Below are 26978 nucleotides of genomic sequence, written 5' to 3' on the forward strand. Positions count from 1 at the left end.
GCACGTCTCATGTTCCTCCTCTGCTCCTATTTCTCCTGGGACTTTCACCTCACACATATCGGAAGCCAAAGTCCCGGCCATGGTGTGTGATCTACTCTCCTCCTCTCCCCACCTCATTCCCTACTATCCCCCCACCTTCACTCTGGCCGCACAGGCCTGCTTGCTGGGCCTTGAACCCAACACATCTGTTGCCAATTCAGTTTTTGCATTTGCTGTTTCCTTTACCCAGAATGCCCTCCTACCTCACTCTTTTTTTTGCTTACCCACCTCACTTCTTCTGCTCTTGTTACTTTCTAGGTATCTCTGACCGTGACACTGAGAATAGCATCTCCTCACCCCTTTCCTGCTTTGCTCCCTATAGAACAGCGGTTCTCAACCTGTGGGTCGCGGCCCCTTTGGGGGTCGAACGACCCTTTCACAGGGGTCGCCTAAGACCATCGGAAAACACATATATAATTACATATTGTTTTTGGGATTAATCACTATGCTTTCATTATGTTCAATGTGTAACAATGAAAAGACATCCTGCATATCAGATATTTACGTGACGATTCATAACCGTAGCAAAATTACAGTGATGAAGTAGCAACGAAAATAATGTTATGGTTGGGGGTCACCACAACATGAGGAACTGTATTAAAGGGTCGCGGCATTAGGAAGGTTGAGAACCACTGCTATAGAAGTTAGCACTGCCTGACGGTCTATTTACCTTGATCTCCGTCTGTCTCCCCCAGTTTCCTTCACCATGGCATCCTCAGCGCCTAGATCTGACTCCAGAAAGGCACTATCACCCTATAACAAAAATCTAACATTTAGCGAGCACCTATATGTATGGTAGTGAAAAAATGTATACTCTTCCATTTACAGCGTGTGGCAAAAGTAGGCTTACAGTTGTGAGTATGCAAAACAGAGTTTATTCTTGTATTATTGTCTATTAATTATGATATTTTTTCCATACAAACAACTGTAAACCTATTTTGTCCCTCTCTGTATTTTCCCCAACAATCTTGAAAAGTAGGTGATTATCCTCGTGTTGTAAGTAGGGAAACTGAGGCTCTGTCTGGCAATGGCCGGCTCGGGTAGGATTAAAGAGGACTCACTTTTCTGACCTCATTGACTTATTCGTTCAACCAACACCAACTAGCTAATCCCTGTGGAGGACGCTGGAAAACATAGGACCCCTCCCAAGGCAGAAATGGCCCCTGCCTTCAGGGAGCTGGGGAGCAGAGTTGCATTATTAGTGAATTGACAGGGTGAATTATACATAATAGAATTATGCGTTACTAATTATTAGTTATAATGAATAAATCTCGGGGTGTTTTAATTCTGTCGGGACTCCGGCTACCTCCCTCGATGGGTCGAAATCCCAGCCTTCCAGCGATCCAGGAGGCGGTTCTCTGAGCGAGTCTCCACTGCAGTGCTCCCACTGGCCCCTAGAGGGCGCAGCGCCGCCCGCTCGAAGCGAGGCAGGGCGGGAGCGTGCGCAGGCGCAGGCGCAGAGGGGGTTGGCGTGCGCAGGCGCAGGACCAGTTTCGGACGCGTGAGGGGCGCTGAGACCGGAAGTTCAAATTTTCGCGGCGGTGGTTGAGGTGAGGGGGGCGGGGCGGGGCGGCCGCGCGGGGCGGCGGCGGTGGTGGCGGCGCCGGGTCGCGGGGAGTTTGGGAGCCGGGAACTGAGGGGCTCGGGGAGGTCCCGAGATGAGGAAATGTCATGGAGGAGGCCGAGGGCCCGGGAGAAGCGGATGGAGATGGAGCCTGAGCGTCCCCGAGAGAACCTGGGGGACTGAGAGGCCCTAATAGACGGAAGGAAATGGAGGCACGAAAAGCTGGGAGAGACCGAGAGGCGGGGAGGTGGAGGGAGGAAGGAAGCTGAAAACGAGAGAGACCGAGGGCAGGAGCTGAGGGGCCCCGCCGAGGTGCTCACGGAGGCTCGGAGGGAAATGGCATCGCACCGGGAACCGGGAGGTGGCGGGAAAGGCCGAGGTGGAAAGCAGCGAACGGAAATAGCCCGGAGAGGAGGACAGTTGAAATGGAGGGACGAGGGACTGAGTCGTGGAGAGAGGCCAATAGGTGTAGGAAGACGGGGACGGTGAGATGGTGGCACCTGACATGAGCGGGATTGAGGGAGAGGAAGCAGGAGATGAGGATGGAGCGAGACGGTGGAAAACGGGAGACGGAGGCAGCACGCGGAGGATCCTGGGTTCGGGGAAACGGGAGATGCAGAGACGGTGCCGCTGGGGAGCTGGAGAGCAAATAGAACTGAGAAGGCAGCCTGCGTTTTACAAAAGGTCAAGAAATAAAGCCTGGCCCTGACCGGTGTGGCCCAGTGGGTAGAGCATCGGCCTGCAGACTGAAGGGTCCCAGGTTTGATTCCGGTCAAGGCCATGTATCTTGGTTGCTGGCACATCCCCAGTGGGAGGCGTGCAGGAGGCGGCTGATCGATGTTTCTAACTCTCTATCCCTCTCCCTTCCTCTCTGTAAAAAATCAAGAAAATATATATTTAAAAAAATATATAAAGAAATAAAGCCAGTGGAGAATCACATTGAAAAAGAGGCGTGATGGGAGCCGGAATCCCTGGATTTGGGTTTCTCATCCGCCACTTACTGCTCATTCTCTCTGCGGTTCAGTAAAATAGTGATCATTGCACCCACCGGGATCGAGTTTTCTGTGCTCTGTTCCACGGCGGCCCCTGCGAGGCTGGAGGCAGAGGAGGTGAAAGCATCGCTAAATACCATTATGAAGGCGTGTTGTGGTCTTTGGGGCGTGATTTTTTCCCAGGTTAATGCCCCCGGTTGTTCTCCCTGTTTTCTGTACGTTAGTCATTTTTTGGGGGAAAAGCACTGGACTTGAGTGCTGGTTACGATTTAGCTTCTCTGGCCCGGGCTAGGGGCTAAAACACATTGCCGTGGCTTGAGAAGGGTATTGTGTCTGTTTTGTAGACGCAGAAAACACCCGTGAGAAGTTGATTTGCCGAGGATCACACACCTTGTACACGGTGAAGCTGAGATTCAAACCCGGAACCGCCTGACTCCAAAGCCTTTATTGTCAACGGCTCCGAACCCTTTTATGGTCATAAACCCCTTTGAGAATGAGTGACGGCTTTCCCTCCAGTAAGTCGCACACACAAGGGTATGTATGTTCTTTATGAGTTCGGGCTTTTGTACCAAGTCCGAAACCCAACTGTAAGCAAAAAGTTTCTTTTTTAAAAAACCTTTATTGAAAGTATTACATGTGCCCCCCTTCCTCCCCCCTTTGATCTGTTCTAGCCCAGCCCCATCGCCCTGAAGACTTCCTTGCGTCGCTCCAAAGTGAAGGTTGGAGGAAACAGCCTCAAGCACTAAATGATGGTGCCAGGCTTCTCCCCAGCTCCTTTCACTTCTCTCCTGTGGTAGCTGAATTGTATGCCTGTGGGTGCCTCATTGCGCCCCCATGCAGGCTCTTCTAGGGTAAATATCTAAGGAAAGACGTATGTTCAAGTGCGATTACAAACTTCCCTGTTTATATCATCCCTGCCAAGCCACAGTAGATAAAATGGCCAGCTTTTCACCCTGGCCAGTGTGGCTATATAGCTAAAGCGTCAGCCCGCACATGGAAGTGTCCTGAGTCTGATTCCTGGTGAAGGGCATGCACCTGGGTTGCAGGTTTGATCCTGGCCCCAGTTGGAGCACCAGCAGGAAGCAACCGATCGATATGTTTTTCTCACATCAATGTTTCTCTCTCCCCCTCCCTCCCTCCCTTCCACTCTCTCTGAAAAATCAGTGGAAAAAATATCCTCCAGTGAGGATTAACAAAACAAAACAAAAAAAAGATCTTTTCTTTCCTAGTAACGGAGCATAAATTCCAGAGAAAGGCTCTGATTGGCCCTCCTGGGGTCATGTATCCACCTCTCAAACCTATCACTAGTTAAAGGGGTGGAGGGTATCCTGATTGGCCAGGCCTTTGTCAATTGCCCAACACATATGAGTTCTCTGACTTAAAGGCCATTGGAACCATGTGGAACCCAGGAAGGGCAGCTCTCCAAAGGCGGGTGTGTACTGTTAGTCAGAAAAAGAAGGAAGGGATGTTCCAGGCAAGCAAAAGCTATATATAGAAAAGCCTAAGTGACTGTTAACCAAACGAGTGGAACCACCAGTCACTATGATGTGCACTGACCACCAGGGGGCAGACGCTCAACGCAGGAGCTGCTGCCTGGTGGTCAGTGGGCTCCCACAAGGGGAGCGTCGCTCGGCCAGAAACCCGGCTCAAGACTGGGGAGCACAGCTGCAGTGACAGGAGCCTCTCCCGACTGCTGCAGTGCTACCAGCAGCTGCGCCAGGTGATGAGCGCAAGAAGTGTGGCGCCCGGACCCAGCTCAGGCTCCTCCCTGGCTGCCTGCCTGGCACACTGCTACATCCCCCGAGAGGTCCCAGATTGTCAGAGGGTGCAGGCCAGGCTGAGAACACCCCCCTCCCTCCCTGCACCAGGCCTCTCATACAGATATAAAACAACAGTTGCAAAATTGTGCACTTAATTCAAAGGGCTCCCGGGTGTCAAGCTCAGTAGACCAAAGGTTAGGGACCCTTGCCTTCGCTTCATTGTACCACACCTCTCACGGCTTTATCCCAACCCCTGGATGGTGATAAATCACTGGATTGTCAGAGTTTGGTGACATGACTTTGTCTCTTGCATGTGACCATGTGGGGCTCAGGGTGGTCTTACTCATTACTGTCCCTTTTGCTAGGCCAGTGCTTGCGTCCAGCAGGCCTTCAGTAAACGTTTCTAACAATGAACATCTTCTGTTCTCTTCCCCCAAACTTTCAGGGCCTAAGACCCAGGATGAACTTGTGTCCATCCCAGAGATTGCTGCAGAGTCCTGAGGTGCCCTGTGCGTCACCCGCTTGACCCCCTTCGGCCACTCTGCCATCGTCTGCAGTGGGCCTGGACCGTCCCCGAGGAGGAAAATTAGCTCTTTGAAGAGAAAGTGGTTCCTTACTGCAGGCACTGGCCGCTGCAGGAGTCGGGGATGGAGGAGGATGTCGTCCAGGTGATCAGAACTGAGCCAGTTTTGTGACGGCTTTGTGGTTAGGGCCAGCATGCCGCCTCCCAGAACAAGGGAGGACAGGGGCCACCGGGACCGGCACCGGGCTCCCCGTGAGGAGGAGGCCCCAGAGAAATGGGACTGGAACTGTCCAGAGACCCGGCATCTGTTCGAGGATGCCTTCTTCCGCGACGAGGACTACATCCGCCAGGGCTCCGAGGAGTGCCAGAAGTTCTGGACCTTCTTTGAACGCTTACAGAGGTTCCAGCATCTCAAGGCCACCAGGAAGGAGGACAGGGACCCCGGGCATCCCAAGCACAGCATCCCAGCGCTGGCCGACCTACCTGGTGCTTACGACCCGCGCTACCGCATCAACCTCTCGGTCCTTGGCCCTGACCTGCGGGGCTCTCGGAGGCTGGGCAGGCACCTGCCCCCGGAGAGGGTGTCCGAGTTCCGCCAAGCCCTGTTGCACTACCTGGACTTTGTCCAGAAGCAGGCGTTTGGGAGGCTGGCCAAACTGCAGCGGGAGCGGGCGGCGCTGCCCATCGCCCAGTACGGGCACCGCATCCTGAAGACGCTGAAGGAGCATCAGGTGGTGGTGGTGGCCGGTGACACTGGCTGTGGCAAGTCCACGCAGGTGCCCCAGTACCTGCTGGCCGCTGGCTTCAGTCACGTGGCCTGCACCCAGCCCCGGAGAATCGCCTGCATCTCGCTGGCCAAGCGCGTCGGCTTTGAGAGCCTCAGTCAGTATGGCTCACAGGTGAGTGGGTGCTGACAGGATCCCACTTCCTCCCATGTGACATCGGGGAACATGGGCCGTGTCGATGAAGGTTACCAAAGCTCTTACCCTTTGACCTAGGAGTGATTCTTCTAGAAATTTGTCTGCAGCTTGGCCTGGATATAGTCCAGATGATAAAAAGGTGCTGACATTACGCGGTACAGGCAGGCCTTGTTTTATTGCGCTTCACTTTGTGCTTCACAGATGTTGCTTTTTGTTGTTGTTTAATCCTCACATGATATTTTTTCCATTGATTTTCAAAGAGAGTGGAAGGAAGAAGGGGGTGGGAGGAGAGAAACATTGATTAGAGAAAGACACATGGACTAGTTGCCTCCCGTACTTGCCCTGACCAGGAGGTGGGGAGGGAACCTGCTACCGAGCTACGTGCCCTTGACTGGGAATCGACCCGAGACCCTTCGGTGCTTGGGCCAACACTCTAACCACTGAGCAACACAGGCCAGGGTAGATGTGTGACATTTTTGACACATTGAAGGCAAGTCCCTCCACCAGCAAAAAGATTACAGTTCTCTTTATTGCAATTCTCACTTTATTGTGGTGGCCCGGAACTGAACCAGCAATATCTCGGAGGTTTGCCTCTATAGCACTTCAACAGTAAAAAAATTAGAAATGTCCTAAAGATTCAATCTTTTTTATAAGTAGCCATAAAAAAACAATGAGGACACTTCCTTATTAATGATTTCCAGCGTTCTAATCCTGGCCCTACCACTTAAAACTGGTTGTTGTTGAAGTTAGAATATACTCAATCCAGGAGAATGCGTGTATCATGTGAATTTTCACAAGTTGAATATACTTGTGTGACTAGCACCCAGATTTTTAAAAATCAAACCAGCACCCCGGAAACCCTCTTGTTTCCCCCTCTTGTTACGACCTTGAGGCGCCCAAGGTCCTCACTGTTCTTAGTGATAAATGATCATCTTAGTGCGAGGTCATCACACCTGAGTTGATAGACGGTCACAGATTATCTGCCTCATTGCCTTTTTTAGGGAATAACAAAGTATGTTCTCTTTGAGCCCTGGCCGGTGTTGCTCAGTATTAGTTCTGGAAGGTTCATCCTTGGTTTTGCACGTCGGTGTGTGCTGCGCAGTCAGCGCTGTACGGTCTCCCCTTGTGAAGGCTTCGTGTGTATTTGTTCCTTCAGCTGTCGAGGGGAATTTGGAGGGTGTCCAGTTTTAGGCTCTTGTGAATGGTGCTGCTTTAAGCATTTTATAACATCCCTTTTGGTCACCCTTGGTGACTATTTTGGGGGTATATATGTAGGAGTGGGGCATTTTCAGCTTTGTAACGCTGTCGTACCAATTTACGCTCCTACCAGCAGTACATTCCACGTCGTCACCAGCACTTGCTACAGTAACCTTTTCATTTTAGCTTTTCTGGTGGCTGTGTAAGTGGTATCACATTTTATTTTTATTAAAAAAATTTTTAAAGCATATTTTTATTGGTTCCAGAGAGAAGAGAGAGGGAGAGATAATAACATCAATGATGAGAGAGAATCATTGGTCGGCTGCCTTCTGCATACCCCACACTGGGGATCGAGCCCACAACCCAGGCATGTGCCCTTGACCAGAATCAAACCGGGACCCTTCAGTGTGCAGGCCGACGCTCTATCCACTGAGCCAAACTGGCGAGGGCTGGTATCACGTTTTAATTTGCATAGTGGGTTTTTGTTTTTTAATATATTTTATTGATTTTTTTTACAGAGAGGAAGGGAGAGGGATGGAGAGTTAGAAATATCAATGAGAGAGAAACATCGATCAGCCGCCTCCTGCACACCCCCCACTGGGGATGTGCCCGCAACCAAGGTACATGCCCTTGACCGGAATCGAACCCGGGACCCCTCAGTCCGCAGGCCGACGCTCTATCCACTGAGCCACACTGGTTAGGGCAACATAGTGGGTTTTAATTTGCATTTCCCTGATGACTAAGGACATGAGCACCTTTTCGTGTATTTATTGGCCACTTGGAGAGCCTGTTTTGTGAAGTGTCTGGTCAAGCCTTTCCCCCATTTGTCTTCCGTGTTGCCTCTCTTTTTGTTCTTGATTGCTGGTCTTTATCAGTTCTGGGTAAGAGTCCGCGGTAGGATTTATGTGTTGCAAATCTTGTCTCCTACTTTGTGAGCTGCCTTTTATTTTCTGAATGGTTCCTTTGGTGACAGTGTCTTTTCATTTAAATATAATCCAGCCTGTCATTTTCTTTCTGTGGCTGGCACTCTCTGGGCTCTGTTTAAGAGGTTTTTGCCTACTTTAAGGACATGAAGATATTCTGGTTTTTCTAATAACTTTTACATTTAGAAATATAGTTCACCTGAAACCGGTGTGTGTGTGTGTGTGTGTGTGTGTGTGTGTATGGGTGTGTGTGTGTATGGGTGTGATGTGAGGTGCCCTGTAGGCTGTGTTGCCTTGGGTGAGTGACCTCAGTTTCCCCATCTGTGAAGTGCGGATAAGAAGAATTCTTACACCCTGTGGTGGTCGCGAGAATGAAATGAGTCGATAGACATAAAGCATTTATAGTAGTTGGTGGCACATAGTAAGGACTTGAAGAAAGGCTGATTATCGGTATTATACTAATTAGTGTCATAGCCCGGGGTCTTAGATGTGTCAGTGCATTAGCACATGTAATTCTCACAGGAGGGGGTGGGAGGAGAAAGGGGACAGGAGAAGATTTGACTTTGGAGGTGGGCACACGGTGCAATACACAGATCTTATAACATAGAAACCCACACCTGAAACCTCTATGTTCATTTGACCAGTGTCACCCCAATAAATTGAATTTAAAAAATAAATTCTCACAGGAGAACACATAAGTGTCTGAGGGATGGAACTGCTTGCCCAAAGTCAACCACCCCAAGTGGCAGAGGAGGGATTCAAACCCAAGTCTGTTGGACTCCAGAGTCCGATGCGAGGGCACTGGCTCGGATTTCACTTAGGGCGGGGTGAGGGGCTGGTGCCCAGGCCCAGGGTCCCCTCCCGACCACCCTCCTCCACCCCTCCCAGGTTGGCTACCAGATCCGCTTTGAGAGCACGCGTTCGGCGGCGACCAAGATCGTGTTCCTGACGGTGGGGCTGCTCCTGAGGCAAATCCAGCGGGAGCCCAGCCTGCCCCAGTACCAGGTCCTGATCGTGGATGAAGTCCATGAGCGCCACCTCCACAACGACTTCCTCCTGGGCGTCCTCCGGCGCCTGCTGCCCAAGCGGCCTGACCTCAAGGTCATCCTCATGTCGGCCACCATCAACATCTCGCTCTTCTCCAGCTACTTCGGCAGCGCCCCTGTGGTGCAGGTGCCCGGCAGGCTCTTTCCCATCATGGTCAGTGCTCCCCCTCCCCCGACACCCTCCTCCCTCCCACCCGGTCTCTGGCCCAACCTGGCCATGTCCCTTCTCTGTCTGCTGCTCTGCTTCCCTTCCCTTCAGTTAAGGATATTGTCTCTCTTTCTTTTCTCTCTCTCTCTCTCTTTCTCTGTCTCTTTTATAGCTGCCATATCTGAGCATTTTCATGTGCTGGGAAGAGTGCTAAGTGCTTATTAGAGGAGACCCAAAAATATAAAGGCTCAAATGACATAGAAGTTGATTTTTCTGATATAACAGTCTGGCTGGTCCAGGCTGGTGGGCAGCTCAGTTCCATGTGGTCATCCAGGGACCCAGGCTCTTTCTTTCTCGTTGCTCTGCTGTCTCATGGGCGGGTTTCTCAGACCCAGTATTGACCTTTTGTGCTGGATAATTATTAGCTGTGGGCGCTGCCCTGTGTGTTGTGGCATCATTAGCAGTATTGTTGGCTTCTATCCAATAGATGCCAATGGCATCCTCCTCTCCCAGGTGTGATACCCAAATGTGTTTCCAGATGTTGCCAGCTATCCCCTGGGGGTTGAGCACCACACCTGGTAAGAGTCCTAGGGAGTGTCCGGGTCTGTCTGGTCAGAGTTGTGGAAAGAGGCAAGGAGCGAAAGTCCAGGGGAAATCAGTGTGTGTGAAAGTTGGACGTGCCCTTGTAGTTACTTCCATTCTAATCTCTGAACTATACCTAGCTGCAAGGGAGGCTGGCAGATGCCATCTCTCTCTCTTTCTCTCCTGTGTTCCAGGGAAGACAAGAGCAGACTTTCTGGGAACCACCATGGGTCTCCTACACCAATCTCATCCCATTCTCCCAGCAATCCTGGGGGTAGGCCTGACTCCACCACATTTCACTCACCATCCACCTGAGGTGTAACTATTGTTGAAGCTGAAACCAAGAAGCAAACCTTTTTTTCAGGTCCTCTTATAATTGCTATACTCAAGCTAGCCAGAGATTCTTTTATTTTTTTAAATATATTTTTATCAATATATTTTTATTTCAGAGAGGAAGGAAGAGGGAGAGAGAGATAGAAACATCAATGATAAGAGAGAGTCATTGATCGGTTGCCTCTTGCACACCCCCTACTGGGGATCGAGCCTGCAACCCGGGCATGTGCCTTTGACTGGAATTGAACCTGGGACCCTTCAGTTCGCAGGCCGATGCTCTATCCACTGAGCCAAACCAGCTAGGGCCAGAGATTCTTTTTAGCATCCCAGCTCTTTAGTCCTGAACTCTCAGTCAGCAACTTCTATCTTCAACTTGCCCTGTTTCTCAGCCTATTTGCTATGGCTTGCATACAGTTTTTGTCCATAATATTAATGATGATAATCACAGCTAACATTTATTGAGTATATACTACAGGCTCAACAGTTAACACACAAGAACTCATGTGAGTCCCTTGCCACAACCTCGCTAGTTCTGTGCCAGGAGTTACTACCATGAAGGTAAAAGTGAAGCTCAGAGGTGTGAGGTCACTGGTTCCCGGGACGATTCAGAGTGGCAGAGCCAGGACTGAATCCTGCTCATGGACAGACAGGCCTGTGCCAGAAAGCTTCTGTTTGCTCTTCCAGATCTCCCTTCCCCTCTCCCACCTTCCTGTCTTCCCTGGGAGGCGGGCCTGTATGTATAGCACTGATGGCCCCTCTCCGCTCTGGCTTCCTCCTGGCTAGTGGGGAAAGCAGAGGCAGCTCCCTCCCTCAAGGTCTCTGGTAGGCTGTTTCCTCCCAGAAGTCACAGCTCCTTTCAAGATGGCTCCCTCCACACGGCTCTGTCCTTCCTGTGTTTTTTGTTGTTGTTGTTAAACCTCACCCGAGGATATTTTTCCCATTGATATTTAGAGAGATTGGAAGGGAGAGAGGGAGGGAGGAAGGGAAGAAAGAAGGGAGGGAGATGGAGAGAGAGAAATATCGATGTGAGAGATGGATTGGTTGCCTCCTGCAGGCACCCAGACTGGGGCGGGGGATTGAACCTGCAACCCAGGGACTTGCCCTTGACCAGAAACTGAACCTGAGACTTAGAGGCATGGGCGGGTGCTCTAACCACTGAGCAACACCAGCCAGGGCTGTCCTTCATGGTTTTGACCAGCCACTCCTTCCTTTGTGCCTTTGGGCTAAGAACTGGTAACAGCTCTGAAGTTCTTAGCACCAGGAAACTGCCCTGCCCCTGTGGCTTCTGCTTCTAAATGCCCATCAGCCTGTCTTCTAGGCAGCCAGAAAAAACAAGTGAGGGTGCCTTCTGAGAAGGGATTTCTAGGGTTTCCATCCTGGCTGCACCCCTTAAAATTTGTTGTTGAAGTTATACTCCAAACGTAAAACAATGTACATATCATGTGTATAGTTCAATTAATTTTCACCAACTAAATACCTGTATGCAGCCAGCACCCAGATTAAGAAGCATCAAACCTTGTCGGCACCCAGAGGCCTTCCAGTTACCTTCATACTTTGTGCTTTGCTGCATCCTCCTCAGGTTGCCCTTGTGAGTGTGGTCTCCCCGCCCCTTGCTCTGAGCTGGGGTGGCAGCGGGCGCTCATGCCTGGGGCTGTCTCCGCGCAGGTTGTGTACCAGCCGATTGAGGCCGAGCCATCAGTGTCCAAGTCGGAGAAGCTGGACCCGCGGCCCTTCCTGAGGGTGCTGGAGGCCATTGACAACAAGTACCCACCCGAGGAGCGGGGCGACCTCCTGGTCTTCCTCAGCGGCATGGCGGAGATCAGCGCTGTGCTGGAGGCCGCCCAGACCTACGCCTGCCACACCCAGCGCTGGGTGGTGCTGCCGCTGCACAGCGCCCTCTCTGTGGCCGACCAGGACAAGGTATCCCAGCAGCCAGCAGGGTGGGGTCTGGCTGTGTGTGCCGGGGGAGGAGGGGGGTGACTGCACCGGGAGGGCTGCGGGCTGCAGGGCTGCTCCCATTATCTGGCGGCGGGGGTGCCAGGGTGAGCCTCCTCGTAAAGTGGGAGGCATTGGGGCTTAGCTGTGGGGGCCTAGGAGGGTTTGGAGTAGGAGATGAGGCAGGCAGTCCAGGCAGGGGCACCAGCTTGAGCAAATGTATGGATGTGGGAACCTGTGAGTTGGGTGTGAGGAAAGGTGAAGAGACCACCAGGCTGGAAGGGAAGGGTGCGGGGAGAGAGCACTTTGGGCCACTGTATTAGTTATAAAGTTCCCCCAAATTTAGCAGCTTAGAACGATAAACATTCATTATCTCACATAGTTTCTGTAGATCAGGGGTTGGGAAGTGGCTTAGCTGGGGGGTTTCTGGTTCAGGATCTTTCATGAGGTTGTAGGTGGCTGGGGCTACACTCACTCGAAGGCTTGACTGGGGCTAGAGGTTCTCACTCACATGGCTGGCTGTTGGCTGGGGGCCTCTCTAGGGGGCTGCTTCAGTGTCCCTGCAACATGGTGACTGGCTCTCCCCAGGAGACCTAAACAGAAGCCACAAGGTCTCCTGACCTGGCCTTGCAGTCACAGGCCGTCGTTTGGGCATTGTCCTGTTAGTTGTGTGTGTTCACAGGGAAGGTGAGACTCCCTGGGGCCATCCTGGAGGCTGACTGCATCATCTCATCGGCCCAGTCATTGTTTATGGATTGAAGACACGACCCCTGTGCATCTCCTTGGCGCCTCCCCTGGTGCTAAGGGGGCTCTTTGAGACACAGTGGGAGCCAAGATATGGCCCTTCCCCTTACATGGCTGATGGTCTGCTGGGGGAGATGGACAAGTAATTGACAGTTTTATAAATGGTAGAGGAACCTCCTGAACTCTGAGAGCAGAGTCTTGGTGGATTCAGGAAAGGCTTCCTGGAGGAAGGGGCTTTCAGAACTGACCTGAGAAAGCCGCAGCCTAAGAAGGGGGCCGGGAGAAGAGTCCAGCCGACCTGTGTGGAGCATCTGCTGCGAGAGGCAGGAGTTCTGGGCTCTGTACGCCTGTCTCATTTAGTCCTCACCGCAGCCCTGCCTGCGGTCCTGTTGTTATTCCCACTTAACAGATTATAGAATCAGAGGTAAAGGCACCTGTGCAAAGTCACATAAGAGGCAGAGCCAGGCTGTGCATTTGGTAATTTGGCACCAGAGCCCATGCTCTTTTTTTTTTTTAAATATATTTTTTATTGATTTTTTACAGAGAGGAAGGGAGAGGGATAGAGAGTTAGAAACATAGATGAGAGAGAAACATCGATCAGCTGCCTCCTGCACATCCCCCACTGGGGATGTGCCCGCAACCAAGGTACATGCCCTTGACCGGAATCGAACCTGGGACCTTTCAGTCCGCAGGCCGACGCTCTATCCACTGAGCCAAACTGGTCAGGGCGAGCCCATGCTCTTAACGAGAGGTTGGCAAACTTGTAAAGGGCCAGGGAGTCCATATTTGTGGGTTCTCAGTCACAGCAAATCTGTTACAGCGGGAAGCGCAGCTGTAGACGGGCCAGGTGAGGCTGGGCCATTAAACTTGATCCACAGACACAGGTAGCAGGCTGGTTTGGTCTCCAGGCCATAGTCGCTGACCCCCGCTGTAAGCCACTATGCTTGACTGTCTCTGGGGTCCTAGAGAAGGGCCTGTGCAAAGGGCCTGGGGTGCGAAAAAGACGGGGCAGCTGGGAACCTACAGGGCTGGGGTCCAGACTATGAAGGGAAAGTCCAGGGAGATGGGACTGGAGAGCTACCCAGGGTTCCACCACCAGGGCCCTTGAGGACCCAGTGTGGTGCCTGGGTTTTGTCCCAAGAGCACTGGGGAGCCATGGGAGGGTTCTAAGCAAGGTGGGGCCAGTGCCAGTTTGTGCTTCAGCAGATCCCTCTGCCGCATGTGGAGGATGGGCTGGAGGGAATAAGTCTGGAGGCCAGAGACCAAGGAGGAAGCTGGAGCAGCATCTGGTGGGGAAGGAGGGACTGGACCAGGGCAGGGCCGTGGGTGCTGGGGGATGGGAATGTTGAAGATGTCCAGGTGTGTGTGGAACGGGGAGGGAGGGGAGGGCCCAGGACAGCCCAGGCACCTGGTCCAGAATGCTGAGCCATCTCGGAGGTGGAGACTTGAGGAGGACAGGCTTTGGCGGGAGGCACCGAGGCCAGGTTAGACATTTGGGTGTGAGACACCCCGGGGGTGTCCAGGAGGCCCCTGGACACACGGGTCAGTAAGGGCCGAGTTAGCCCCTGGTCACCTACTTACCGCCCCCAGGTATTTGACGTGGCCCCCCCTGGAGTCCGGAAATGCATCCTCTCTACCAACATCGCTGAGACCTCAGTCACCATCGACGGGATCCGTTTTGTAGTCGATTCTGGTAAGGGCTGCCCCAGCGACCGAGGGGCGGAGAGGGGAGTGAGTGTGGGAGGTGGAGATGTGCCGGTGTAGGGAGACCGAGACCGCCACACCAGAGCTTGAGGGCTGTGGAGCAGTGGCAACATCTAAATCTTTCTCAGACATTCCAACTTGCTCCTGCCGCAGGGCCTGGCACTGACTATGGTCTCTGCTGAGAACTTTCTCCAAATACCCACAGGGCTCACTCCATCCCATGCCAGGGCCCGCATCACTGTCTCCACTTAGAGGCCCGGCTTGTCCACTTTGTCTGCGTGACCTCCCTCTTCTCCCGCGGCCTTGCTCTCCTTGTGGGGCTTTATTTTCTTCCTGGTGTGGGCATCACATTTTATATCCGTTGATCTGCTTCTTGTCCGCCCTCCCAGGTGGACTTCTCTGGAAAGTCAGCAGCGCATAGCGGCTCGGGGACCCTGCTGGCTGTGTGCCCAGGGTCGGGTCCCTGACACGGTGTGTTCTTTGTGAAATGGCTGTAATGACAGTGCCTCCCTCAGGCTGGAAGGATTAAATGAGTGGATACACTTGGTACCTGGCACAGAGGGAACCCTCAGTAAATGTTAGCGGTTACCTTACAGTGTAGAATCTGGGAGGCCAGCGATAAAACATTCCATAGGTTTATGTACCATTAAGATTGTTAAATGCTGTGCATTAAACATAGACATGCCAGTGGTTTTAAAATGCACCAGAGACAGCGCAACAGGAACAAAGGTCGGCCTTGGAATTGATGAGATACGGTGCGTGTGCAGCGCCGTGAGACCAGGGACTTCGCTTTGTTCACAGCTGTGTCCCTGCTGCCCAGCACAGTGCCCACCACATAGTAGGTTCTTCACAGCATTTGTCAGCTGTCCGAGCCTCTGAGTAAACAAAGGCTTGAAAAAATAAATGAAAAGATGTGTGGCCCTAGCCGGTTTGGCTCACTGGATAGAGTGTCGGCCTGGGGACTGAAGGGTCCCAGGTTCGATTCCGGTCAAGGGCATGTACCTTGGTTGCGGGCACATCCCCAGTAGGGGGCGTGCAGGAGGCAGCTGATCGATGTTTCTCTCTCATCGATGTTTCTAACCCTCTATCCCTCTCCCTTCCTCTCTGTAAAAAATCAATAAAATATGTTTTGTTTTTTTTAAAAAAAGAAAGAATAAAAAAGAAAAGAAAAGATATGTGAATGAGGAAATGCAAGATTACATTAACCAAATGTCAGGGCTGGGCCCAGAATGAGCCATGGGTCAGTGTTCATGGAACAGAGGAGTAAATGAGGGCGTGTGGATGAAGGGCTGGGGAGAGGACCGGGTGTATGCAGGCCCCATGTGGCTGCTGCACATACGTGACCATCCCTCCCTGCGCCCCCTCCCCCCCCAAGGGAAGGTGAAGGAGATGAGCTACGACCCCCAGGCCAAACTGCAGCGGCTGCAGGAGTTCTGGATCAGCCAGGCCAGTGCCGAGCAGCGGAAGGGCCGGGCGGGCCGCACAGGCCCCGGCGTCTGCTTCCGCCTCTACGCTGAATCCGACTACGATGCCTTCGCCCCCTACGCTGTGCCTGAGATTCGGAGGGTCGCCCTGGACGCGCTGGTCCTGCAGGTGAGGCGGGGCAGGGCGGGACGGATCCTGCGTACTGTGCCAGCCAGGAACCGGGAGGCATTTAGACAGGACCAATCCCGGTGTTCAGGGCCAAGGAGAGCTGGGCCCGCCAGGCCGCTGAGGGGCACTGGTTCCTTTCAAATGTCAGATCCCGTGTTGAGGGAGTTGTTCCCCAAAGCCATGGAGTCATGGGAGGAACCTCGTGACTCAGGGTTCTTTCAGCTGTAACAGAAAACCCATCAAAAACTGGCTTTAGCCCTAGTCAGTTTGGGTCAGTGGATAAAGCATCAGCCCACAGAGTGAAGAGTCCCAGGTTCGATTCCAGTCAAGGGCACGTACCTGGGTTGTAGGCTCAATCCCCAGCCCTGGTCAGGGCGTGTGCTGGAGGCAACCAATCGATGGGTCTCTCTCACATCGTCGATGTTTCTCTCTCCTCCTCCTCCTTCCTTCCATTCTCTCTAAAAATCAATGGTTTCCTTGGGTGAAGATTATCAACAACAAAAAATTAACAACAACGAAAAAGAAGTGGCTTTTACCTGGGCCAGTGTGGCTCACTGGTTGAGCATTGGCCCATGAACCAGGAGGTCAAAGTTCAATTCCTGGTCAGGGCACATGCCCAGGTTGCAGGCTCAATCCCCAGTGGGGAGTGTGCAGGAGGCGACTGATGGATGTTTCTTTCTCATCGATGTTTCTATTTCTCTATTCCTCTCCCTTCCTCTCTCTAAAATCAATCTATATATATATGTATGTGTGTGTGTATAGGTGTATTCATTCTTAAAAATGGCTTTTAAAACCAGGGTTTCTTGATACATGTGATGTCATGGCTCATATCTCAGTTGTTAAGTTTTGTTTAGATTAGGCAAATAGACCCACTCCCATAACGGCCAACACAACAGAACTTGTGTTCTGTGGTTGGCGACAGTTTCCTTTATTCAGGGACCCAGGCCCCTTCCCTCTCATGGCTCCATCATCTCCCTGGGGCTCTTCCTCTGTCAGCCATCCAGCAGGGAAGGAGTATGGGATGGGTTTGGGAGCTTTAAGGGTCAGGTCTGCAAGTGGAGTACTTCCCTTCCACTGCCCCTGGCCAGAGCTGGGTCCCAGCCACACCTCACTGCAGGGGAGGCTGGGAAATGTAGTCTGTGTGCTCAGGAAGAAGAGGCAGAGGACAGTGGGAGCAGCTGATGGCGTCTGCTCCAGGCCCATATGTGTGTGAGTGGCACCTACCAGCCCCTTCCTACAGGTGACGCACGCTGAGAGTTTCTGTTTGTTTGGTTTAATATTTTAAAATGCTGGTTGTGAGCCACTGCATGGCGTTCTGGACCCATATAGCCTGTTGTTGGGAAAACAATGGCTTAAACAACAAGGAAAAAGTATCGTTTCATATGCCACAAAGCCCGAGACAGGGAGGTTCCAGGCTTGGTTATTTAAATGGATCCATAATGTCATAAAGGATTGGGCCTTTTCTGTCTTAGCAACATCAGTTCATCAACAGCTCTCCTGGTAATAATGATAATGACGATGACGATGATGAAAAATCACTTACCTGGTGCGTACAGTGGCTAGGCCTTGTCCTAAGTGTTTTATGTATGTAACCTCAAACACTCTGTGGGGTCAGTAAACCTATTCTGGTGTATGGATGCACAGAGAGGTTAAGTAACTTGACCCAGGTCACACAGCTGACAAGTGGCAGAGCCCGGGTTCCAGTTGAGGCTGTCAGGCTCCAAGTTTGCCTCTTGAATGCCACCTGGCAGTCGTGGCATCACCTCCTCCTCCTTTACCACCTAGAGACAGGAGCAGCCAACTGTCCCTGTTTGTAGGTCTAATTGTTTTTTTTTAATCCTCACCCAAGGAGTGAGGATATTTTTCCCATTGATTTTTTAGAGAGAGTGGAAGGGAGGTGGAAAGGGGAGAGAGAGAGAGAAACATCGATGTGACAAAGACATCTATCAGTTCCTTCCCACATGTGCCTGACCAGGGGCGGGGATCAGACCTGCAAACCAGGTACATGCCCTTGACTAGGAATCGAACTTGTGACCCTCCAGTGCACAGGCCAATGCTCTAACCACTGGTCCATACCGGCAGGGCTGTGGGTTTAATTTCTAAGGCCATAGGAACCTTTCCCAGAGCCTTTTGGCCAACTTCCCAGTCTGTCTTGTTGGCAGGACTGGGTCACATGTGTCCACTCTATGACCTGTAATTGTCCAGGGGTGTGGCATTGCCAGACTGGATCGTAGCACTGATTCTTAGCCCCAGCTACACACCGGAACCACCTGGAGAGCTTTATTTTTTTTTTTTTTTTTTTTTTTAAATATATTTTTATTAATTTCAGAGAGAAAGGGAGAGGGAGAGAGAGATAGAAACATCAATGATGAGAGAGAATCATTGATTGGCTGCCTCCTGCACGCCCCCTATTGGGGATCGAGCCTGCAACCCCAGGCATGTGCCCTCGACTGGAATCGAACCTGGGACCCTTTGGTCCGCAGGCAGACGCTCTATCCACCGAGCCAAACCAGCTAGGGCAACCTGGAGAGCTTTAAAAAAAAAACCATACCCCGCCCCCTACCCAGAGCTTTTAATTTCAAGATCTTTTAATGGGTACTGGGTGATCTTCCAGACATCAGGGTTTGGTGGGACACTGGTTCCTGGGTGGACGGCCAGATACCAGGTGGCCTCCAGATCAGGACCAGGTGAGCCCTGGAAGACGGGCTGAGCCCCCAGGCTCTCTGAGCTTCCCTCTGGCTCTCTCATAGGAACACGCCTCGCCATGCCAGGCCTGATGGTGTGTGTGTTCCCCACCACCCTCTGCCCCCTCTGGCCTCTGACTTAATGGGGATTCTTTGGTCGAAAGTGAGAGAAACTCAAACTCTTGTAAGCAGGAAAGGGGGTTTTATGGATATGTGTATCCATTGTGGGGGAGGTCTAGTTAGGGACAATTCAGGATTTCTCCATCTGTGGTGGGTCAGGTAATTTCCAGGCAATGGAAGAATAACCACAGCGTCTCTGAGCTTCTATCCGGGCCCCTCACAACCAGAGGATGCTGAATTTCTCTCTGCCAGTTTACAAAGTCCCAGGGAAGGATTCTGATTGGCCCAGCTCGGGTCATGTGCTCATTCCTTAGTCAATTGCAATGACCAGGGTCTGAGAAACCTCAGTTACTCGCTCCCTGTCCAGGGTTTGGGAGAAGAGGTGCTGGCCAGACAGACAGACAGTGGCCCTCTCTGCTGCCTCTGTGCAGTGGGCCTTAACATTGGGGGCGTTAAAGTATCACAGATTTGTGATCCCTGAGCCCTCTGAGTGCTCCACAGTGGCTCACGTGTCCCCCATTCCTGGGGGCTTTGGTTCTCATTCTAGATGAAGAGCATGAGCGTGGGAGACCCCAGAACCTTCCCCTTCATCGAGCCCCCGCCACCAGCCAGCCTGGAAACGGCCATCCTCTACCTCCGGGACCAGGGGGCCCTGGACAGCTCCGAGGCCCTCACCCCTATCGGGTCCCTGCTGGCCCAGCTGCCCGTGGACGTCGTGATTGGTGAGGACCCCCCTTGGGGTGACCACGCAGGTCCCCGGGTGGGTTGGGCCACTGCTCGCAAGCCTGCTCCCTCTCCAGGCCCTGTTCATGCGTTCGCAAGTCCCGGTGCGGCACTGTGCTGGGCACCAGGGGTACAGCAGTAAACAAACAGGCTTCGCTGCACAGCCGTCCCCAGCTGTGCCCTGGGCTGCCCTTTGCGGTGGGTGGTAAGGATTTCAAAACCTCTTCCTCTTACTCATTCTTGCGCCATCCCTGCCCCTCCCGAGGAGCTCGCTGACTCCAGCGTGTTCATTCTGCCTGATTCTCCCGACTCAAGACATTCTGTCTCCACCGACGGTCCACAGCCCACAGAACAGTCCCAGCAGAGCGCCACCACCGTGGCATTCCCCACGCACAGACAGTCCACACAGCCTTCTGCCGTGTTGGCCCTTAAAGCCCCATCCCTGCAGCCACTGAGGCTGTGACGTGGTTCTTTCTGTTTGCTCTAGAGCAGGGGTGGGGACCCTTTCCCTGCCAAGGGCCATTTGGACATTTATAACATCATTGCGGGCCATACAAAATTATCAACTTAAAATTAGCTGCTGTATTTGGTCAAACCTTGAATTAACTCACCCCTCATGCCTTGGCACGGCCAGACCACATGATTTCACGGGCCTCGTACGGCCCTCGGCCCTCGGGGCGGACCTTCCCACCCCTGCTCTAGAGGGAAACGGGGCTGGGAAGAAAAGGAGCATTCCACATGCCGAGAGCACTTCCTGTGTGCCAGTGAGAGCACTTCCTGTGTGCCAGTGACGGGCTTTGTGGGCCGCATGTCATTTCATTCTCGCATAGAGAGGGTGGCGCCCCCGGGCACCCTGTTGTGCAGATGAGGAAACTGAGGCCTGGTGGGGTGGGGCCTAGACCTGTGCCCAAGGGAAGGGGACAGGCCAGTGAGAGAGCCTGGGTTTGATTGGCATGTCATCTCCCACGGGACAGGAGTGAGTGACACTCGCTTCCCACGAGGAAACGAGGCTCCGAGAAAGCCTGGCCCTGGCTCCCATCACTGTCAGTGGCCAGAGCTGGGGGCACTCCACGGCCAGGTGGGCACGTGGTTCCCAGGCCCCCGGGCAAGAGACAGATGACAGTGCTGGGCTGTGGTGGCTCAGTCACGGGTCGGGCGCTGCGAGCCCTGCAGGTGGATGCGCTGTCAGCCCCTCTCACAGGTGGGGAAACGGAGGCAAGAGGGATGGAGGGACCTGCCCAGCTGATGGACGGAGCTGGGGGCCCCGGGACAGACTTGTTTTCCTGCCCGCCTTTATCTTAGGAGGCTAGATGTGTAACAGGAACTTTCTGGAAAGGCAGTCAGGGGACCGTGGGGCTGAGTCAGATGCGTGACGTACAGGCACTGACTGCAGGGCAGGCGGGAGCAGCCTGAGCATCGGAAACGCCACGGGGATGCTGTTCCTGCGGCTTTCTTCCTCCTCTCTGTCCTTCCCTGCCCCCCTCCGCCCTCCCCCCCTACCTCCCGGCTCCTGCTTCCTCCCGTCTCTCCATCTTCCCCGCCTCTACCTTGAATGGAACAAAGATGGCAGGAGAGAGTCACACCGTGATGGGTGCAGAAGTCCGCAGCGCCTGCTGTGTGCCAGGCAGACCGGGGACAGCTGGCGTGGCGGCCGCGTTCTGGGGAGGACAGTGCCGTGGCAGGTCAAAATGAGGGCGGGGAAGAAACGGAAGCCAGGCCCAAGGGGAGAGGTGCTGGGGGGCCGGGAGGAAAGAAAGAAGCAGTAGCCGGTCCCCACCACATTCTGAGGAGGTGCTTGTCTCCACCTACAGATGGGGAAACTGAGGCCTTGTCCAAGGTCATGTGACTGAAAGCACAGTGTGTCTATCTGGCTCCCGAGGCCCTTTATGAGCCGGAGGGAGGGAAGGAGGGAGGGAGGGAGGGAGGGGGAGGCTCAGCTCGCTGCCCGCCCCCAGGGAAGATGCTGATCCTGGGCTCCATGTTCCACCTGGCGGAGCCCGTGCTCACCATCGCGGCCGCCCTCAGCGTCCAGTCGCCCTTCACCCGCAGCGCCCAGAACAACCCGGAAGGTGCGGCAGCGCGGCGGCCCCTGGAGAGTGACCTGGGCGACCCCTTCACGCTCTTCAATGTCTTCAACACCTGGGTGCAGGTGAGGCCGGTGGGGACACCCATGTCTGACTGTCAGGCACAGAGTCAGGGCCTCCCTGCGGCTGTGGCTCCTCCTCATGCCCCACCCGCAGCCCATGGACTCCACCGTTCTGACCAGCACGTGCAGAGCTCAGGCCCCAGGGGAGCCTGGGCTTCTAAAGTGCCCATTAAAACCAGATCCCTAGGGTAGCACCTGTTTACCCAAAACACGTTCCCTGAGCCCACCCCTTGGGCCTGGCCCTGTGCTGGGCAGTCCTGGGACCCCGTAATGAGCAATACCACCTGGCCCTGCCCTCCTGGGGCTCACAGTCCAGTGCAGGAGGTCAGACCTGTCCCTAGACAATGACTACCCAGACTAGGCTGCAGTGGGGAGCACAAGGGGCTGAGAGGCTGGAGTGGGTGTCTGACTCAGTGTGGTCTGGGAGGGCTTCCTGGAGGAAGGGGCAGTGGGGCTGAGTCCTGGAAAAGGGAGAAAGCAGGTGTCATGGAGAGCCGACAGGTCCCCACCTGCCTTGCATCTCCCAGTGGCTGGTGTTCAGGCCCATACTTGGGGTGGTCTGGGTGGGAGGTTAGCTCCCCACCCCTCCCCAGCTGGCCAGGCCCCAACACCTGGCATCTACCTCCACCAGGTGAAATCTGAACGGAGCAGAAACTCCCGTAAGTGGTGCCGCCGCCGGGGCATAGAGGAGCATCGGCTGTATGAGATGGCCAACCTGCGGCGCCAGTTCAAGGTGAGGCCCAGGACCAGGGGTGGGGGCCAGCCCCGCCCAGGCAGACAGGGAGGCCAGGGTGGTGGGGAGACAGAGTGAGGGCATCTGAGCGGACTCTGGAACGCAGCCTCTTTCCTTCTCTAACACAGAGGTCAGGGTCCCACCCTGCACCCTCCTCCCCCACCAGCTGACGACCAGGCGTGGGGGTGGAAATCCGGGAGGGCTCCTGGGGGTGGCGCACAGTCAGTGGTCATGTGCTGCATCCTCATGGGCCAGGGGTGCGGAGCTGGCCGTGCGCTTGCTCAGGCTGAGAGCTAGGAGCAAGCGCAGAGGCACCAGATCTGGGGCCAGACATCCCAGCGGCACATCCCAGCTCTGCCGTTTGCTAGCAGGGTGACCCCGGGCAAGCTCCTGGGCCTCTCTGGGCCTCCGCCGGGGAAGCAACAGCCAGCAGCAGCGACTGCTCTTTCATGGAGCGGTCGTCTGCGCCTGCGCTGTGCAGAGGTGGTTCTTACCCGGCACATTTCAGCCCCAGCAGCCTAGGGGAGGTATTGGGAGCATCCCCGGTTTCCATTTGAGGAAATTGTGGCTCAGAGGCTGACATTGCTTGCCGGCGAGTGGCAGGCCCCACTCTTGAATGTGTCTGGGTCCAGAGCCTGCCTCCTCGGCCTGCCCTGTGTCCCTCACTGGGCCCATCTGTCCCCAGGAACTGTTGGAGGACCACGGGCTGCTGGCCGGGGCCCAGGCCGCGAAGCCGGGGGACAGCTACAGCCGGCTGCAGCAGCGCCGCGAGCGCCGGGAGCTGTACCAGCTGAAGCGCCAGCACGAGGAGGGTGGGGGGCGCAGGCGCAAGGTCCTGCGGCTGCAGGAGGAGGAGGATGGCTGCTCCAGCGACGAGGACCGGGGCAAAGCCTCCCGGGCGGCCAGCGACCACGTGGACATCCAGGTGGGGCACCAGGGGGCCGTCCTGGGGGCCTGAGGGGACAGGGTGCGGCCCCAGCAGTCCACAGAACCTCTGGGTCCACGTATCCCAGACAAGCCCTGTGGGACCCCCCTCCCGATGTTCCCACAGGATGTGAAGTTTAAGCTGCGGCACAACCTGGAGCAGCTGCAGGCAGCCGCCAGCTCGGCCCAGGCCCTGACCCGGGACCAGATGGCCCTGCTCAAGCTGGTGCTGGCCCGGGGCCTCTACCCGCAGCTCGCCATCCCGGACCCATTCAACAGCGGCCGCAAGGACTCAGACCAGGTGGGCCTCACTCAGCACAGCTTCCCGGCCCCTGCTCTGTGCTGGGACGTGGCCTTGACTGCAGCAGCCCCGGCCCTGCCTGTGTGGGGCTTACAGTCCGGTGGGGGCGGCACATTGTTCCCAGACAGCTGACCCAGAGAGGTGGCGCCGGGGCGGGGAGCCCAGGGCTGGAGAAGCACAGACGGGCCCTGGCCAGGCCGGCAGGGGCCTGGCAGGCCTTCCTGAAGGGGGCTTCTGAGACGGGAGGGGGAACCTGGCCAAGAGGGTGGAGGAAGAGCGTTGCGGGCAGGGCAGCGGGAAGAGGGCAGAGCACGCCCGAGGGCCTCTGTCACCTGGCGCCTCCCTTTGGCCTCCAGATTTTCCACACCCAGGCCAAGCAGGGCACCGTGCTGCACCCCACGTGCGTCTTCGCCAGCAGCCCCGAGGTGCTGCACACGCAGGAGCCGGAGGCCAGGGGCGGTGAAGGGAGCCGAGGTACGTGAGCCAGACCTGGCTGGGGCTCGTGGCGCGTTTACCTGCTTGGTGCGGGCGGACCTCAGCAGGGTGGTGCCCAGGGGCTGAGTGTCTCTGGGCTGTCCCTAGCTCTGCCTTCAGGCTGTGAGCTCCTGGCTTGGTGCTGCCCTGGGGCTCTCCCGGCCCCTGTGGACATGGAGGGCACAGTTCAGGCGTGGATTCAGCCCACCTTCTAGTCCAGTGGTCGGCAAGCCGCGGCTCACGAGCCACATGCGGCTCTTTGGCCCCTTGAGTATGGCTCTTCCACAAAATACCACGTGCGGGCGCGCACATACAGTGCGATTGAAACTTTGTGGCCCATGCGCAGAAGTCGGTATTTTGTGGAAGAGCCACACTCAAGGGGCCAAAGAGCCGCATGTGGCTCGTGAGCCACTGTTTGCCGACCACTGTTCTAGTCGAATCCAGGCCTGAAAAGCCGCTTCCCTGAGTGGCTGCAGGTGGCCAGGCGGGTCCCAGCCCGGGGTTCCCCTCGGGAGGGTGCTGCCCGGCCCTCCAGCGGGGCTTCCCACCTGCAACCTGCCGCACGTCTTGCGCTCTCAGTGCTGGGACGCAGCTCACTTTCTCCTTGTTTGTCGGCAAAGGGACATACTGTACTAAAATGGTGAATATTAACTCAAAAAGATAAGGTTTATAATTTTAAACAAAGAGAACTGGAAACTTTTACATTTTTAACTGCTGTAAATTCCTAGTCAGTTTACCCTTTTCCTATTACATTTTTTCATTTTTGTTTATTAATTTTTTTTTTATTGATTTGAGAGACAGGAGAGAGAAACATTGATTTGTTGTTCCACTCATTTACGCAGTCATTGGCTGCCTCTCGTATGTGCCCTGGTCAGGGATGGGACCCACAACCTCGGTGTATCAGGACACTAACCCACTGAGCTACCCGGCCACGTTTCCCTTTTCTTTTTTTAATTTTGAAAACTTCTCTATCACCCAAGTGGACAAACCCTCACTAGCTGTCGGCGTTTGCCACCCTTACTTCTGACCGTTTAGTTTTTCTTCCTTTTTGCTGGAGCATTTGAAACATTTCAGTCATCAGATGACTTAGGATAATGATGACTGTTTTAGCATCCCCACAGTGCTGTTCTCACTCCTAACAAAACTGACAATATTTCTCAATGTCACCGAAAAGCCAAAGTCACACTCATTATGACAGAGTATTTAAAACTAAGCCACAGGCGTTTTCTCGTTACACACTCGTGAGCATCTTCTTTATGTGGATGGTTAAATGGCTGGGGGACAGGGAGGCCTGGGGGATGGATGCGTGTCGGGGTAAGTGGGACAGCGGTGGGCAGGGTGGGCCTGAGCAGTCCTCTTTTTTTTTAAAGTATATTTTATTGATTTTTTTTACAGATAGGAAGGGAGAGGGAGAGGGATAGAGAGTTAGAAACATTGATGAGAGAGAAACATTGATCAGCTGCCTCCTGCACACTCCCCACTGGGGATGTGCCCGCAACCCAGGTACATGTCCTTGACCAGAATCGAACCTGGGACCCTTCAGTCTGCAGGCCGACGCTCTATCCACTGAGCCAAACCCGTTAGGGCTGAGCTGTCCTCTTGATTCTTTCAGATGACAAGGACAAGATGAGCAGCAAGCACCAGCTCCTCACCTTCGTCTCCCTGCTGGAGACCAACAAGCCGTACCTGGTGAACTGTGTCCGCATCCCTGCTCTCCAGGTCGGTCCCGGTGTGGCGACTGCGTCACAGGGTTTGGGCCTGAGGAGTCGCCTTCCCCTGCTGGCTGCAGGCATCGGCCGCAGACTGTTGGGCGGCTGCTGTCCTCCATTTGTGCGCTCATGTAGCAGCGCCTGCTGTGTATCAGGAGCTATTGAAGGTGCTGGGGACAGCAGTGAACTAAGCAAGACCCGGGCCCTGTTCTCCTGGAGCTGACGTCCAGCGGGGAGGGCGGAAAATAGCAATGAACAAAGGACAGCACTGAACGAGTGTTCCAGGAAATTAAAAGGAATCGGGCCAGGTTAGGAGGGGTGGAGAGAGGGTGAGGGTGCGGGACAGGTTCCAGTAGGAAATAAGGTGATCTGGACGGGCCTCATTGAGAAGGTACGATTGAGCAAAGACCTGAAGAGAGGGCGGGAGAGAGGAAGAAGCCATAGGGAGTCCTGGGAGAAGTGTCCAAGCAGCAAGCGCAAAGGCCCTGAGGCACATGTAAGCTTGGCTTGCACAGGGAACAGCTGGAACAGTTAGTCAGTGAGGAGAAGAATTGCCAGAGGTGAGGTCAGAGAGACAGGTCAGAGAGAGAGAGGAGGTCAAGAGGCGGGTGAGACTGGAGCCCCCCGCCCCTTCACCGCAAGGTTCGGAGCAGAGCCGGGACAGAGTCTGACACGGTTGGAAGAGGGGGCCCAGCAAGGAGGCAGAAGGAGGGGACGGTGGCTGGATATGGGTGGAAGCCGAAGACGTGCTCAGGTTGCAGATGTACTTGTATTTGTGCTTGTAGCTGCCACACCTCATGCTCACTGCGTGCCAGCTTGCGGTTCTAGGACTGTGTGTTCTCACTATAGAGGTGAAGACGGGCTCTGGGGGTCTCGGGGGGCTGCCACTTGCCTAAGCCATACAGGGAGCCAGGGCCGGTGTCCCATTACCAGGACCCCCTCGCTTCGCCCCCAGGGAATGTCCTGGGAAGAGAGAAACGCTTCAGGTTCCCCAAACTTAGTAGATTTTGCTGCTGCTATGATTTATTTTGTTGTTGTTAATCCTCACCTGAGGGTATTTTTTCATTGCTTTTTCAGAGAGAGTGAAGGGGAGAAAGGGAGCGGGGGGAGATAGAGAAACATCAATGTGAGAGAGACACATCAACTGGTTGCCTCCTACGT

At 54.4% G+C, this 26978-nt stretch overlaps 1 protein-coding gene across 7 annotated transcripts in view; it reads left to right on the top strand.

Moving 5' to 3' along the window:
- Positions 1-1519: 1519 nt before the first annotated feature.
- Positions 1520-26978, top strand: part of DHX34 (DExH-box helicase 34) — a 30571-nt gene continuing 5112 nt past the window's right edge. The window contains exons 1-15 of one of the 7 annotated variants that reach the window (XM_070402921.1): positions 1631-2778; positions 2940-3129; positions 3267-3446; positions 4801-5777; positions 8807-9118; positions 11693-11947; positions 14297-14399; positions 15786-16003; positions 19355-19529; positions 21486-21679; positions 22308-22409; positions 23095-23334; positions 23461-23634; positions 23991-24108; positions 25721-25827. In XM_070402921.1, coding sequence (XP_070259022.1) covers positions 5073-5777; positions 8807-9118; positions 11693-11947; positions 14297-14399; positions 15786-16003; positions 19355-19529; positions 21486-21679; positions 22308-22409; positions 23095-23334; positions 23461-23634; positions 23991-24108; positions 25721-25827 — 2703 coding nt within the window. In that variant the 5' untranslated portion in view covers positions 1631-2778; positions 2940-3129; positions 3267-3446; positions 4801-5072. Of the gene's footprint in view, positions 1590-1630; positions 2779-2939; positions 3130-3266; positions 3447-4800; positions 5778-8806; positions 9119-11692; positions 11948-14296; positions 14400-15785; positions 16004-19354; positions 19530-21485; positions 21680-22307; positions 22410-23094; positions 23335-23460; positions 23635-23990; positions 24109-25720; positions 25828-26978 lie in introns of those variants that run through there. The other 6 variants (XM_070402922.1, XM_070402919.1, XM_070402916.1 and 3 more) reach the window with 6 other exon arrangements.

This window comes from Myotis yumanensis, unplaced genomic scaffold, assembly GCF_028538775.1.
Source record: "Myotis yumanensis isolate MYYU_CA2020_CCGP unplaced genomic scaffold, mMyoYum1.0.hap1 SCAF_111, whole genome shotgun sequence".
Lineage (NCBI taxonomy): Eukaryota > Metazoa > Chordata > Mammalia > Chiroptera > Vespertilionidae > Myotis > Myotis yumanensis.